Consider the following 17416-nt stretch of genomic DNA (forward strand, 5'->3'; position numbering starts at 1 on the left):
CGGTTATTGCTAATGAAAGGGAAAATTAATAAAAGAAACTGATTAGATTTCAAAAGTAATAGATTGAAATTCATAATATACAAATATATTTATTCAATGCTTCACAGAAATCTAATCCATTGGTAAATTACAGTATTTCAGCAAGGAAGGATAGCAATATCAGGGATTCTCTACCAGTGGTACGCAAAAGAAAAATAGGTGGTATGCAAAGAGGCAAAGTATTTTTAACTATTAAATTCAAAAATTAACACCCCAACATCCTGATTGAGTTTTTTCTCTAACGCTCGTATTATATGCTATACAAGCATGTTAAATGGGCTAAGCATGTGAATGCATCTCTAAGAATACATAAGTTAGAAATTAACTATTAGAAATGCTTTTAGAAAAGAGGAATCTATTTCAAGAATATTGTACCATTTTGTATACTGAATAGATCTGTATTCAAAAGTATATAAATAGGGCATTTTAATTAAAAATTGCTCTAAAACAACTTACATTCTTGATTATCACGCTGTTTATTAAGATATAATATCTGTTATCGAGCCGAAAGAAACAGAAACTATAACGCGTAAATGAAAGAATACGTCTTAGCTTAGTTGGTGTATTTAATTATGGCAAAACACACGAGGGCTATCTGCCTAAGGGAATGGATGCCTTCGTGGAGGACTTTCTAAGGGAAACTGGCTCGTATACACGTTACACATGGGGAAAACCACGAAAACACCCATGCAGCCAGCCCGTTCGCGGGATTCGAACCTCGGACCGAACTACCAGTGTTCAGCGACTTTACCGCTCGGCTGCTGGTGGGCCGTCTTAGCTTAAAAACGTTTGTTTATAACGATGATTAAACATCGATTTTTCTGGTGAGTTGTTGAGTGAGATAAATGACAGCAACACTGTGTTGAGTAAATAAAAGCACCTTTTTACTTGCAGATTATTTGAGCATTGCGTCATGGAAATAAATGAATAATTTTACCAAATAGTCTAAGTAGTTTATCAAGTAGTCTAACTGTACTAAGTTTCAAATGGCATAAGTGTTCAGAATTATGTCTTTTATCAAAGCATTAAATTTACAACTAAACAAAATCATAGAAAGCGTGTAACATATTTAAATTAGTCATTGCTTTATATATAAATTATATTATTATATTATTATATGGATCTCATGTAACTTTTTCCCATAACTAGATAGTTTTCAGTCCTAAATTTTGAAATACTTATAATGATACTTGTAATGAGAAACACTACGCATCCGATACATCCTATTTGTAAGGGGAAAGCAATTGTCTAATAAATTAACCTTCATTTCCTTTACACGGTTTGGCCTAATTAGCAAGCAACTCCGTGAAGCTAAGTTAATTAGTAAAATGATAATTCCACGCTTCTCAGGTATCAAGCAGCCATGCTTGATCTGCGATACTAAACCAGAACAGGCATTTGACGCTAAATGCTAATGAAGAATCATGCCTTCAATTACTACACTAGGAATTATATAAAATACTAAATCTGTTTATCACGCTATGCTGGTTCTATTAGACACCTGATAAAGGCTGAAATCTTCAGAAAATATACAAAATCTAGAATATTTCTGTGATGAGATATGCTGCCATTTGTTTCGCAGAAAATACTAATCGGAGTACTAGTTTCTCGTGGAAAAAGAGGAGATAATTAGATAATTAGAGTCAGAGTCTAAATACGAGTCATCATGTCTAAATAATTAATGGCCTTTACTTGCTAAGCAAATTAATTTTGATGGCGCTTATTAAATAGGAGTCCTGCGCTAATTTCATACCAAATTTAATGTCAGTATCGTAATTACAGTTTATTTATTAAGCGTGCGAAATTACTAAAGGCGTATGCATTTTGTCATAACAAATTTTTCCTGACTTAAATAGAATACGAAATGTGTTTCATTCAACTCATTTTAAATATTTTCTCGGTTTAACACAATTTAATTTTCTTTGTTAAAAACCATTTCAATATTTAAATATTGTCTCTGTTGAAATTAATTTGAATATAGGCCTACCAATGCAGGCGTATTTAACAATTCAAAATGATTTATTGACTAATAAAGATAACTATCCAGCCCTTTTTATTATTAAAGCCTTCTGGAAAAGTGTTTTTGAAGGTCTGTTAAAGAGATAAAGTTAGTGGCTGCAGTAATAAATTTATTTTTTATTTACAAATGAAATACGACATTTGGAAGGTGTTTTTTATTTCTCATGTACCGGGAGTCTTACAAATTTCGTTTTACTAACTGATCACCCTTTTTAGAATTTATTCATTCTATGTAAAGAATCGAAATGTTATTCCAGATGTATTCTGTTGAAAATTTAATTTATAAATTTTAAGATTTACTAGCATTATATTACAGTTTTCTTTACATTGTACCAGATTTTGTGTTTATATCAAAACAAAGCTACATACCCCTAATCAATGATGTTTTAATAAAACATACACCGAAATGCAATAGGTTCACGAAGTCTCCAGTCCACGTAGTCAATCAACTCGATTGTCGAGAATAAAACCTAGAGAAAATAACCAGCGTTTCGTGGCTTTAATTACTGAGAATCTTGACCCTGTCAAATTGTTCCGATGCTGTATTTTAAAATTATCGTAAATGCATTACGTTTCCCTAAACGAAATTTAAATAATATTTAATATTATCGGTTTATTTGTTCCTTGAGTGCAACTTAAAAGTAAAATGTTTTACAAATGACATATTTGCTTCATAATTTTATTAGTTATAATTAATTATAATAAAGTTAAAATTTGCCAGTAAAAACAAAATATAGGTATCTGTTTTATTGATCACATTGTTGAATTTTGACTGGATGTACAGCAGTTGTAAACTGAGTTTAAAGTTTATACATTTTACCTCTATCCATTCTTCGCAAAAAAATGTGGCAATTAATATGGCACAGTAGCAATTGAGAAAAAGCTGTACTTTTATTCTTATTTTGCTTGCATAATATTTATAAATGTTTTCATCTGCTTAGTCGTATAGTATATAGTAATATATGATTTCCCAGATGTTTGCTTAAGTCCTTTGAAGAATAATTGTAATTTAAGAGGCAGGCGTCTCAGTTTTTCATTATATTTTATGGGCTGTTTGTATGTTTTTCTTAAACTTTGAATAGATCCTAATACTTTTTCTTCTGCAGTATTTAAAACGTAAACATTTCAGGTAATATAGTTACTGTATATCTGATTCGGAAGTATATTTGTTGAATTTAATAATTAGATTATACTCGTACATTTTGCATTGTTTCTGTTAAAACTGCAGACAGTCTCTGTTAAATGTGTGAATTCCTTTCTTTTGAATGATATTACTTTTCCAATTTACTATCGATGTTTTAATTTAATTAATTATTAATATTATTCACATAGTCTTCATTTGTGTTTCAATTAAATCAACATCCTCGTTTTCCGCAGAATTTTATCCAATTAGCTTTTTTCAGCTTGAAACAAGATGCATAATAATTACTCCTTATGATATGCGCCTAGACAAAATCTTTCGTGACTAATACGGCTGCCATTCCAGCCAATTTCTATATTCATTTATATCTGGGTATGGTTAACTGAATATAATCTTTTTTATAATGCGCTTAACTAAATTATGCTTTTCCTATTTAATTATGGATTTTATTCTTTTTTCATTGAAATACAAACTTTCAATTTTAATAAAACACAGCAATCCTTATAAGCCTATAAACGTGTTAAGCAGAATATTTCAAAAAGTTCGAATTTTCAAATGCTTGAATATCAGAGTAATTTCCTTATTCAGGAAATAATTATATATATATTTGCATTTTCAAATTTTTCAAATTTTCGAAAGGAAACGCTAGGAGAAGGACATAGCAATAACTCTCCTCCAAATTCTTCCAGGTGTTACGTTTATAGCACTGATTCATGATTTAGCTGCACATTATTTGCCTTAATGCTCATCTGTTTTTATTTTTGTCTGGAATTTTCTAATGTCTTCTTTTTGTAACTTAGACTGGAAAACATTTAAGCGAGTGTTATGCACTTAAACGACTCAGTTTTTAAAATATTGGAAAAGAAAGGCGGCCTACAGTTTAAGTTTCAAATACATTTTCAAATAACAAAGTATTTGCGCTACAAAATATCTTTCTTTCTATTAGAAATTTAAAGTTATACTTTTGAAGCTAGACGTCTTGTTATGTATCTTTGTTTGGCAGCTGAAAACTTTAAATGAGCATTATAATTTTTAGACAATACAGAATGCCCATATGTGCATTCAAATTATTTTAGATATTACACTTGGAAAATGAGTGTTATATATAAATTCCTGTTCTGTAAATTCATATATATTGTTTCGTTCTACGGGTTCGTTGATTTGGAGCAACTGACGATAACACTTGATGAAGAATCAAAAACAATTTATTCGCCTGTAAGCACTATTACACAAGACAGTTCCAAAGACACGTTTACACTCGTCGAAAATCTACAACAAACATGCTGGAACAATCATCAAACACAGCCAATCAAGCTATAACGGTGAAGATAGCTTCACATGAAAGCACTAAAGTACAGCTACCGACACGGTCATCGCTCTCAAACTAACCTCTGAAATTAAGACACTATTTTCTCACCGTACAGACAGGACACCGTACATACATATAGCTTTAACCTGCCTTCGAGAATATTCTCGAGAAAACCGCTAATAATGCTTCCTAGAATGTTCTCGCTCCGTCTATGACATATCGCCAGTTTTGAGCCCAAATATCCCTAAATGGGCGAATTCGCTTCATATATGGTAACCCTGTTTTTATCTGCCACTTTCTGGCAATCCTAACTCGCCGTTGACTCACACTGCTGAGCCGGCGGACTTCTTTCTCCGATACGCTGGAGGAGCATCGCTTTCGAACCGCTTTTTGCGAAGAAGCTATTTCACTGGAAGCCACTAGAAGCGTTGTAAATAGATGTAGCTACTTAATAAATGACGTGCAAACTTGATCGATATAATAATGTTGCTTTTGATTTTCGTTGATGCGTACTTTGAACCAACATAAAATACTGGGTTCAATTATCCCTTTTTACGGAAGACTTAAAGTGGTACAGTTACATTTCTAAATATAATTTTCAAGATAGTATAAGCCGCAAGCCTGTTAGCAAGATAAACAAACCGAAAATATGACGTATTTCAAAATGGAGACTCAGTCGAAAAGGAGAAAGATTTTCGTTTGCAGTCCTCTCATTGGGTTGTTATAAGCTTCGATATTGATTGGTTTACTTTCAGTTTGCAATGTAAGGGGCTATTTAAATTATCTAAGGGACTAAATTAAAGTTAATATTTTCCTTTACGTACGTTTTAACTTATATATATATATCTGTATTATATATATCTGTATAACTTTTAGAAGTGAGCTTCTACGATGATTTCTAATACTTGTGCGCAAAGTTTATCAGAGGAAATTTTATATTCTATTTGATAGCGTTTCATTAATACTCGCTATTCTACTGGTAAGTGGGTTCATATATACACTAATGATTCCCTTTTGGATTTCACCCCGGGCGCTGGTGCTGGCGTCTTCTGTCATCTGTTTTTCTTTTACCTACCTGTTGGCTTTCATACAACCTATTTTGACGCTTAAGTGGAAGCCATCCATTTAGCCCTTCAACAGATTTCTGCCCCACTCTCTCCTCTTGATAAGGTTGTAATTTTATCGGACTCATGTTCTGCTCTTCACTCCTTATCAAGTAACCTAGGAAAACAAAGTGCTCGTGTCCATAGCTGCAGGGAGCTGTTGCGCAGAATCCAGAAAAAGGTTGCTTTCCAGTGGGAGCCACCATATTGTGGGTTTTGGGGAAATGAGATGGCGGACCTTTTGTCAAAAAAAGGTACGGAAATTCTCCAAAGGTCTTCCAGATACCTTTCTCTTCACTCTGCTAAACTTGAAATCAATAGGATTTATAAAAACTCTTTTCGTAATGTTGATGTTAGTGCTACTGAAAATAAGTCACGGAGGGTGCTATTAAAAGCCGACTGTGTCTCGGGTTCTCCTTGTGCTACTGATGTAGCTGAGTTTAGATTATTGACTGGACATGACTGCTCTGTTGCTCATTTGTTTTGTTTTAATCTGACTACTTCACCTTTGTGTGCTTCGCGTGATTCTGGACAAGTTATGGACGCTGCTCATCTGGATGTATACTCTGCACTTAAGAGTTTAAGACTGTTTTGGAGAGCTCGTTGCCTAATGACCTGATGGTCAATGGTCAGACATTTGATAAATTATAAAATAGCGTTTCATTAATGCATTTTTATTTATAAAACCGATTATTATAAAAACAAGTTTTGAGGTATATAAATTTTATATTTCGTTTAACAAAAGTATTTTATTGTATTTTCTTTTCAGCTTTCTAAATCTGGAAGTCAGTCAGTTTACCTGCGTCACGTGGACCTCAATAGTGCTGGAACATATCGTTGCGAAGTTTCAGCTGAAGCTCCCGAGTTCCAGACTGTTGAAGCAGAGAAAGAGATGAAAGTATTTGGTAAGCTAATTCTATAATTTTCAAAGAGCCAAATCCTGTCATTTGTAAAAGAATTCTAACCCCCATGTTTTAATAACAATCTTGTGCAATCATAAATATAAGACTAAAATATATAGAGGAACAGGAAAGGAATTATTTTACAGAGTATTTTATTCCCTGCTTCGGTATTTTAAACTCAAATGTCTGTTACTTTTCAGAAATCTTTTATATGTGAATATTTCACCATTTATAATAATGATAAATGATGCAATATTCACATATAATTTCAGTCATAAGATAACACAAAATATTCGGGGGTATTTCAAGCAGTTTAAGGAATGGTGATCTTATACTTAGAGGTATCACTTGAAAAGTGTTGGAAAAAAGTCATTTCCATTTTCTTAAAAGCATTATAAATATAATGAAATGTTACTATTGAGAAATGTTTAATTAAAGAAACCATTTGGATTGCTAATTAAAGTTTTTTATATAATTTTCTTATGTATTAATTAGAGTTGACTTCAAAGCAAGTAAATAACTATTGCATCGCAGTCGTACCCTTCATTAACTTTAAATTTTATAAAATCTAGTGTCTAAAACATGAATTAAGTAAAATATTCTTTCACGTGAGAAACATTTTTATTCAGAAAATTCAAGATTCTAGGAATTTTCTTGAAATATTTACACATTGTGTTCACTGTTTTAAATCTCCGCAACAGTTTTTTTTTTTTTTTTTTTTTTTTTTTTTTTTTTTTTTTAAATTATTAAACGATTTTAATTTCTTTTTTTATTACCATATGTAAGTTTTCTTTCATCCATTTTCATCTCTCAAACGATCGATAGTTCCACTATCGAACTATAGTCTATTTCAAAAAGCATTAATCTACAAATTTGTTTTTGATTTTTGAGTTAAGATGATGAGGTTGTAAGATATTTCCTCCCTTCTTTCTGCATGGCTTCGTAGTGTAATTGGAAGCATACTTGACACATATTCGATACAATAAAATACGATAAAATATATTAATATGCATTCATGACATGCCTTAAGGTACGAGATTTCCTTTCTAATATTCTCAAATTTCTGTAAAATAAAACATCTAAAAAATTTGCAATATATTTATTGAAAAAAAATCCATTTAGAAGCGAACCTAGCAACTGAAACTAAGCAGTTCGAGACTCAGCTGGATTACAGACTCAATTTATTGTCTACCTTCTATTTTTTTCGTTTACTACTTTCTTCATTAGCTAGAAATTATTAATAATTTAATTTTTAATATATTTTAAACTCGTGTCTGCCAAAGAAACAAATAAAAAGGAATTTATATATTATTAAGCAAATGAATATGGAGTGCATAGTGTTACATCTGTCTACAAAAATTGCTTACATAAGTTAAAAGAAAGTGTTTAATAATGTGAACTTCTCTCGATCAAAGCCAGTTTGGCAATTTGCAGAATTGGGAAAAATCAAAGGAAAAATAATACCAAATTAAAGCTATGCAATTAAAATATCTAAAAAATGAAATAATTACAAAGTAAAATACGTGAAAATAAGAAACAAGTACAGGTAAAATATGTAATAAAAGTACTAATAAATGACAAAAAAAGAATTACAATTTTACCATGTGTTTTATCTTAATATTATTTTATCATATCGCGTATATTACGTTTTAGTCCCATGTTTTTCTCTGGCCCAATGGCCGAGCAGTAGATTCGCTGAACACTGATAGTTCTACCTGGCTTCCATTCCAGCCGGATGGGTGGGCTGCATAGGTGTTTTCGTAGCTTTCTCCAAACGTGGATACGAGCCAGTTTCTCTTAAAAAGTCCTTCACTAAGGCATCCCTCCTCTTAGGCAATAGTCCTCGTGTACTTTGCCATAATCAAGGAAAACAAACCTGTGTTTTTCTTTACTATTATTATTACTATCATTATTTATTATTTCCTGTATTTTCCCATTTTTATTGATTCTTAAATTGGTTATGTATAAGGGAAACTCTTATTATGTAAGCAAATTTTAATCCCCATTAACTACTTTATCTTGCTTAAGCTTTTTACTAGTTTTAAAACTAAATAAGTATTGTACTTTATCTTTCGAATTCTGTTTTCGTTTTCCTGTAATTTATAAGACTGCTAGAGTTATGTTTAAATATGAAATAGACTTAGCATACATAGCTCTTCCGCCTGCTTAAGTTACATTTTTATGCAAACATTTATGGGATAAGTTCACCACTCTTTCGTGGGATACATAGCATTGCTAATGTAAAATTATTTAGTGTCAACAGAATATAAATTTAAGGTTGGCAAACACTGCTGCAGTAAAATGAAGTAAATATATATTCTAATTAAGATACAAAACACAACAGAGCTTATTCCTACCTCTATTTTTGAATTTTTATGTACATTTAATTAAAAGGCTGATAAATTACCAGTTTGTTCACAGGTTATCTCTAAACATTAAATTTTTAAAGTCATCAGAGAGAACAAATTACTTGGTTAACTGTTATTAAATTTTGTTTTTCGTCCGTATTTATTTTAAAATTAAGTGTTTTAGATAGCTGTAAAGTTTAAACTTTAGTCAACCTTCATTTAGTTTTATGTTAATTAAACACCTCAGTAGACATAAGTCCGCACTATCTTCGCTTGTATTTCGCATGAGAATACATAAGTCACAGAAACAAACACATTTCATCAGAATGATCAGAATAAAATACTTAAAGCATTTTATCCGCGTGCTTAAGTTACATTTTCATGCAAACACATGACATTCAAGTGGAAATGCTTATTACTCTTAAACTGTATATTCTATCTAGAGAATACTAAAGTAATTATCTAATGTGACTAAACTGGATAAATTAAATCTGTCATAAAAGGCTTCCTGTTTAAAATTTCTTTTAACTACGAAATTTGCGGTAATGTGTTCGCTAAAAGAATTCTTGATTTCATCATTGCTTTATACAACCTCTCACAAAGAGAGAAGTATCTGTGAAAACATGGTGTATTCAATCAAATAACTCTAGACTGTATTTCAAGAGATAGTTCAGCTATCCAAAAATTCAATAGCTTTTTAAAAGGTTTTTACATGTTAATCAATTTTAAGCACTTATTATGATGGCGACTGATTTGATATTCTCATATTTCTGAAACTATGCTTAATTTAAAAGGTCTTTTCAGCAATCATTTTTCACTCATGATTAATTATAATTAAACTTTGGAACTGACAGAAAGTGTCATATTGTTAGCAGGTTAGCATATAATGCAGAATTTTAAAAATCTTTGATTATTCATGTTGATCTTCTAATAATTAGATTTCTCGCCTTTATATAATTATTTATATGAAAAGAAGATTAATGTAATTATTTATATGAACAAACAAAATAACAAAGTACGTGGGTTTACAGGATTCATATTAACAGAGTCCACTATTGCAGAGGATATGAACCATCCGTAAAAGAAATAGTTGAGACACAGCCCATAGTGGCAAGGCCTAGCTGTTAGGTTGATTACTTGGCTATATGGAAGGTTGTTAGTATGATTGGTTGTAAAAGCTGTTAGGATAATGACTTGGATACAGGAAACATTCCGTCAGTGGCCGAGTGGTTAAACCGCTGATTACTGGAAATTAGGCCAAGGTTCAATCCATGGTAAACGGGCTGGCTGCATGATTAGTTTTCATTGTTTTCCCGATGTGTAGTGGGAATATTAGCAAGTTTTTCTTAGAAGATCCTCTATGAAGACTTGACAGATCTTCCCTTAAGGCATATAGGTCTCGTGTGCCGTATTCACATAAGGCGATGCTAGAACTTTTCTTATAGTCTTTATTCACTTCTACAGGATCTTCAGTTCTGGACGAAATCGTGAAATTTAAGATAGTAAGCACGTATTTTTTTATGTAAGCCAAGATTTGTTTACGAGGGGAAACATCTAAATTCTTCTTAAATACTATCGATTTCTATTGCAATGTCTACTTTTAAACTGCGCTGATTAGTAACATTTCAGTTAACATAACGGTAAAAAGAATAAACTTGGTGACCTTATAATAATTTTTCCCCTTCTCCTCTGTGTGTTCTCGTAATGTAGCTAGTAGCACGTCCGGCTAGTAATTGGAAGCTCTGAGGTTCGACACCAGCGAGGATAACGTAGATTGTTTTATGTTTTCATTCCGTAAAAATCCTAGAAACCTCAACAGCCTGATACGAAGTAATTGATTGTTCCTGCTAAATCTAAGTAACTGATCAGCTACTTTTATTTAAAGCCCAATATTAAATAATTCTAAGACTACGAAATACACTCGTGTGCCAAAAATAAGGTCGAAGACGAAAAATTAGCATATCAGCTGAACGAAGAGGCAGAGCGGACAGAAAGACCAATCAGGAGATTAAGTATGGTGATGTACGGTAGCACATGCGCAGATATGCAGGTAGACGTAAAGGGGGAGTGTCTTAGTAGTATAAAGCATGTTGTCGGTGTAAGATCAGTATTTCTGGCAAAGAGATTGCACGCCGTATAGCAGTTAAAATCACACCGAGTTGCTGCCTCAGCGAGAAATGGCGAATAATAAATCTGTTAGACGACATCTGGATGCTTTTACCCGAGGTCGAATCATTGGGAAGTTGGAGGAAGGCCGCAGTGTGACAAGTGTGGCTGCAGAGTTCGGAATTGCTTCCAGCATGGTTTCACGACTTTGGAGACAATTTCAAACTACAGGAACAGCTATACGGGAGTTTAGTAGTGGTCGTCCACGAGGAACCACACTCGCAGATGACCGGTATATTGCCTTACAGGCCAGAAGAAACAGGCGGCAGACAGCGGGAGAAATCGCTAGACACACGACACAGGCGATTGGACGACCGATATCACGTTTTACCGTGGCCAGAAGACTGCACGGTGGTGGTCTGTTTGCACGACGCCCTGTACGGTGTGTACCTCTAACGCCTGCCCATCGGAGAAGGCGTTCTCTGTGGTGCCGGGAACACCGGAATTGGAGAGACAATGAATGGGGACGAGTACTCTTTGCAGATGAGAGCAGATTCAGTCTGAGTAGCGATTCTCATCTCATACTCATCTGGAGAGAGCGGGGAAGCCGCAATCATCCCTCGAACATCAATGAAAGGGACAGGTATGGAGGTGGCGGTGTTCTCGTTTGGGGAGGCATCATGCTTGGTAGTCGTACAGACCTTCACATCTTCGACGCAGGTTCAGTCAACGGGACCCGTTATTGTAACGAGATTCTTCTTCCATATGTGCGTCTTTTTAGAGGCGCTATGGGTCCGCAGTTGATTTTCATGGACGACAATGCACCATGTCATTGCACAGTAGCTGCCGAACTGCTCTTAGAGAGTGAGGATATTGAACGTATGGATTGGCCGGCACAATGTCCGGATCTCAATCCCATCGAGCATGTATGGCATTTTCTAGGCAGACGCTTGGCAGCTCGTACCTTACCACCAGTAACGATTCCGGAGCTTCGATTGGCGCTGCAAGACGAATGGGCAGTAATGCCTCAACAACTCATTGACACCCTCACTCTCAGAATGGGCAGAAGCTGTGAAACCTGCCTTGCAGTCAGGGGAGATCATATCCCCTATTAAAGACCGGATGTTTCTTGCTGGACACCCATCACAGGGATGTTTCGGCCTTCAGTCGCATTGCGCTCCATGCTACTTTTTCAATAAAGCTTCTTTTTATCCCTCTGATTTCTTTTTTAGTAAGTGTTGCTTACATTACTCATGTCTACGTATTAGGGATCTTACGGTATTAAATGTGTTGATTTGGAAAGCTTTTGTACAAAGTTATATTGAAAAAACCGTCTCGTCCTTAATTGTTGCACACCAGTGTATATTTAAAAAAAAAAGAACTAGAATTAGTAGAATCTTAGTGTCATATTATCGTTACCTATTAAACTAATTAAATTGTGAGAGGAAAATTGTATGTGGATTAGAGAATATTATAGTACTGTCTCATATCTTGTCGAAACTTCACGGACGCTTTTGAAACTAAAAGATTTTGTCAAAAGTGCAAGATAATAATATAAAAATTAAGTGAAAACTCAAAATTGAGTTGATTTTGTTCTTAGAAAACTCAAAATGAAAACTGATTGCACCATATTTTTAAGTAATTAGCATATTTAAAATAAAAATTATATGAGAGAAATGGCTTCTTGAATGAAAATGAAGCGTAATTTATGAGTCAATTTATTTCGAAGTGGACTCGATAAAATATTTAAATATATATGCTTTATGAGTGGTATTCACTATTTCATTTAGCTTCCTGAAGTTCATTTTAGAGTGTAGTATTGTTATAGTTTATTCTGTATCCAAAATTATTCAGAACTTTGTTTCAGACAACAGACCTCATCTAATCGAATCGTCTGATAAACGGTGAATTAATTAAAGTCAAACTGATGTATAGACAATTTATGTTACCATTTTATATGCGTAACTGAACTAAATGAAACTTTTACATGAGGACATCGTCTATTAATCACTATAATAGTTCGTGCGCTTGTATGGACAAACAGACTGAAAATATTGCATTTATCTAACAATAACTTGTAAATGTAATAAAAATATTCCATCTGTCTAGACCCTCCATCAAGGCTTTACTGAACCCTCTATCAAATACAGCAGAATCAGTTCGTCTACTTTTAATTACTAAATCTACGAGCTATTGCATGGATTGTCCTTTTGAATTGCTTTATCTATCTAAAGAGAATAACTGTTTTCTACACACATGTGTAATTTCAGTTTAAACAATTTAGGACAATTTGAAAATACTTTAATTGCTATCTACAGTGACAATTTCCTAGTTGTGAACAGTACCTAATCATTACTAATCAACAAAACTAAAAATTTTCTCTCTACTCTTATTCGGCAACAGAATTTTGTTAAGTCGTAATTTTAGCCTTATTAAATTTAATACAAGCCACTCTCTTGATTTACGATAATCAATATAAGGAAATTCAATAAGTGAATCAAAGAAAGCATATAAGTTTCATATACTGACGATTTTAAACAGGTGAAATATTTATTTGAAAAAATTAAACTGAATTACATTTTTATAACAATCCCCCATAAAACAAAGGTCAATAAGGAAAGTTCGCTAATTACTAACTGAATTACATAAAAAAGTTCCTTTTTATATAATTTCGGATTAACGAGATAAAACTTAAATTTTTATGAATTCTACACAAATATTTTTTAAGGCGACATATGCAAATTATTGAATGAAAATACTTCTAAAATGTCCTTTTCATTCAGAATAAACGTGACTAGATGCAAGGGTTTCAATTCGTGACCCGATTTAAAGAGAAGTTTTTAAATTATAAGAACTGGTTTTTATACAACAACTAAAGTAACCCCCAGCGCCCAAACGTAAAATCCCTGAACATTAGTTCAGGTTCCGTAAAATACCGTTCCGTAAAACGTAAAATCCCTGAACATTAGTTCCAACCTGGTTTCGATTCCAAGCGAATGGGCTGGCTGCATTGGTGCTTTCGTGGTTTTGCCCCATGTGTAAGGTAACATATGAGTCAACTTTCCTTAGAAAGTCCTCACGAAGTCATCCCTCACTTTGGGCAGATAACCTTAGTGGGTTATGCCATAACCAACTAAATCGAAACCGAAACGTCCCCTAAAACTGATATGTGTCCTTTTTATTTAGTGAAAATGGTATAACGCATAAGTTTGGTAGTGTTTTCGGCGTCAATATTATACCTTAATCTAGTTTTGTAAAGCCTGCAATAGAATAAGGAACTCTTTACTAATTAGATCTTCCTCCGTAGATGTGCAATATAAAAGATTAAATTTTGTATAATATTAAAAGGATCGTGTAGCCAGAATTGACCTCATCTCAAAAGCCTTCCTTATTTTAAACTAGAGCTGTAAACTTCTTCTATAGATAGTTAGTAGTTCAATCTTTCTAGATGTCCGTTATAAGCAACATGGCATCATTTAGTGATCTTTGGTCAAATTTCAAATATTAGCTTTTGTTCCACAATTTTAAGTGTTTAATTGCCCAAATAACATGAAGTATTTCAATTCGACAATGATATTTCCAGTAATACGAAAATAATTCTTGAAACCTCTTCAGCCTTTACATTTCAGAATAATAGAGATTAAGAGAGCTGCAATTAAAACAAAATATGCAGTTTGAATTTGTTAATTAGATTATGGCAGTTCATCAGCTGGCTCAGCAGATATAACTATTTAAACACTGATTAGCTAGGAATTGATTTCAGAATTACCATAGAATAGGAACCAAATAGATTTAAGACTATTACATTGAACAATCTGCATTAAAAATTTCTAACTTTTACTAGGAATGTCTATAAGCTGAATTGATAAGAAGTCTTAAGTCATTTTCGTAAACTTCCCCCTCCCTTATTTTTAATTTTTTTTATATGCTGGAATTTACAAAAATTATCTACAAGAAATTTCTGTAGAATATTAATTTCTGTTCTCTTGTACTTCAAAAGAGATTTGGAATAAAAAATAAAAAATTAGTTAACGCAATTCTAGTGTCCGTGAATGTGACACAAATAGACACAAAAATCTCATCATGATCCTAAACTGATCAAAGTTAGTTGGTACCTAATGTATAAGCTTATAAAACCATCAATCAGTACGTAAAGACAATAGTTTATTACAGTAATCATTCAATAATGTAATTTGTGCTAATCGACGTGTAGTTTATTACAGAAATCATTCATTTCATGAGCAATATTATAATTTTCTAGTCAGTAGTAATATCGACTTATCTCAGGATATCATCCGTACATTGCCACATACACACTTCAAAACAATTAACAGCTCATAGATTTATCACAAACAAATTTCTACGTACATAACAAAGATATCAAACATGCAGCAATTTAAATACACGTAATTTCGAGCTAATAAAGATTTGAAAATAATCTGAGTAAAAGAACTCAATGTAAATGATGAGAGGAATTCTAAACTAGATTTTAAACTAGAATTCCATTTTTCTGATGCAGTGCATTCACTAACAGTTTTGATAAAAGTTATTGATTGCTTGAAAGATACAAACAAGTTATTTGATGAAACTAACAGTCTTCCCTTTTTCCAATTATTAATATAAGTTACATCTGTTATTTGTATGAATAAAATCATGCTGAAAATAATCTGACGGCAAGTTTAGATTTGATCCAATAGCTAGGGAAAAAAGGATCGTGTTTTCTTTCAATTTAATTGACACATCTAAACAACCAACAAAATTACATTTTGCCGGTACGTAATCCTTTCATAAAATATTCTTTTTTCTCCCGTTCAAAAAGGGAAGAAACAGAACAGAAAATATGCTTAAGACTGAAAATAAGATTAAAATAGATGGCAATCAGAACCTTAAAAACATACAATCTTGTGTAAAATTACGAAAATTTGCACTTTATGTCGAATGGGACATTAATGGACAGATTTTAATGAACTTTGATATGACTATGCATTTGTGACGTGCCATTCAAATCATTTTATGTACGCATGATTATAAGTCCATAATGCAGGGATATCCAAAACCCAAGCTGTAATTTCGAATTGAAAATGAGTCTAATATGAGATACAGTCCCCTATCACAGCTACACAGGTTGCGCAATGAGCCGCTATACTGGACAGAAGGCATATGAGGAGTGCCTATGACAGTCCATCCCACTCCCGCAAAAAGGCAGTTTTCAACTCTGGGATGGTTCTTTGAAAGGAATGTCGAGATGAAATTGCCCTCCCAAGAATGTCCCAAACATGCTTTATAAAGTCAGGAGATCTGGCTGGCCAGTCCATGAGGCGAATGTCCTTACTTTAATCAAACACATGCAGGGCTGTCGGCTGTGCTATATAATACCTACCTAAACCATTACACCTCCATCACCATAATGATACTGTTTTCTTATTAGGGTAGAATGTTATCTTCTTATAGGCTCTCTCCAGATATAGTTACGCGAGAATCAGTGTGCAAGCTGAATTTCGACTCCTCTATAAAAAGCAAGGTGCTCCACTGAATCTGGTCCAAGAAGAATGTTTTCTGCACCAGGCTAAACGCAATATCTTGTGAGCTGCAGTAAGCGGGACACGAACAGTGAGTCTTCTGGCATTCCGTCCCATCTCATGAAGGCTTCGAGAAACTATATTATGTGAGACTTATGTTCCAGCGGCAGCATACATCTCTCGTCTGACCTGTCAAGCTGTAGAACTCTTGTGTCGCCGCGCTGAAAAAAACAAATAAAGATCCTCATTCGTCGTTGTGGATCTTGGTCGACCTTGCCCAGGTCTTCTCGATACAGATCCAGTGTCCTGAAATTGTTTCCACATATTGCAGAAGGCACTTTGCGTTACACTTTGCTCTTTAGCCGCCTGCGTTTTTGATTGCAATGTCTCCAATGTACCGATAATTCTGTATCCCTTTCCTTCATCCATACGTTCAAGGCTATTCACTTTTCTTGATACGTTATAAAATTTACACACTCTTGCGAGAAACACAGCGAATATCGTGAAGGAATATGAACCGAAAAGCAGTCATACACTTACATCCATTCCATAATCAGAGCTCCGCTTGCACGTATGCGTACACTTATGTATTTGACTCTAAATTGTTTTCATAATTCTTCGGCAACATAATTAGTAGCTTTGGTTCAATCCTTTCATAAAAATAGACACAATTTGCAAATTCTCGTAATTTTGCACACGAGTGTAGGTGTAGTACATAAATAACAGTTAACTCTTTTTTACTCAGTTAAATTCCTAATGCCATTTTATTTCATTTGATTACAGTTTTGCCAACTGAAGGACCCAGAATTACCGGAGGCATGTCTAAGTACAGAGTTGGTGATACAGTATCGGTCAACTGTACCTCATCGAAATCCAAACCTGCTGCCACACTACGATGGTATATTAATGACGAACTGGTGAGTTTGAATT

At 33.5% G+C, this 17416-nt stretch overlaps 1 protein-coding gene across 2 annotated transcripts in view; it reads left to right on the forward strand.

Moving 5' to 3' along the window:
* The window catches only part of LOC118194999 (cell adhesion molecule 1-like), a 308441-nt gene that overhangs the window by 266651 nt on the left and 24374 nt on the right, over positions 1-17416 (forward strand). For both annotated transcript variants that reach the window (XM_085816246.1, XM_085816247.1), the window contains exons 3-4: positions 6381-6516; positions 17270-17403. In XM_085816246.1, coding sequence (XP_085672372.1) covers positions 6381-6516; positions 17270-17403 — 270 coding nt within the window. The remainder of the gene's footprint in view (positions 1-6380; positions 6517-17269; positions 17404-17416) is intronic.

The sequence above is a fragment of the Stegodyphus dumicola genome, chromosome 1, assembly GCF_044657685.1.
Source record: "Stegodyphus dumicola isolate Sdum_Otavi_A_Nest chromosome 1, ASM4465768v1".
NCBI lineage: Eukaryota > Metazoa > Arthropoda > Arachnida > Araneae > Eresidae > Stegodyphus > Stegodyphus dumicola.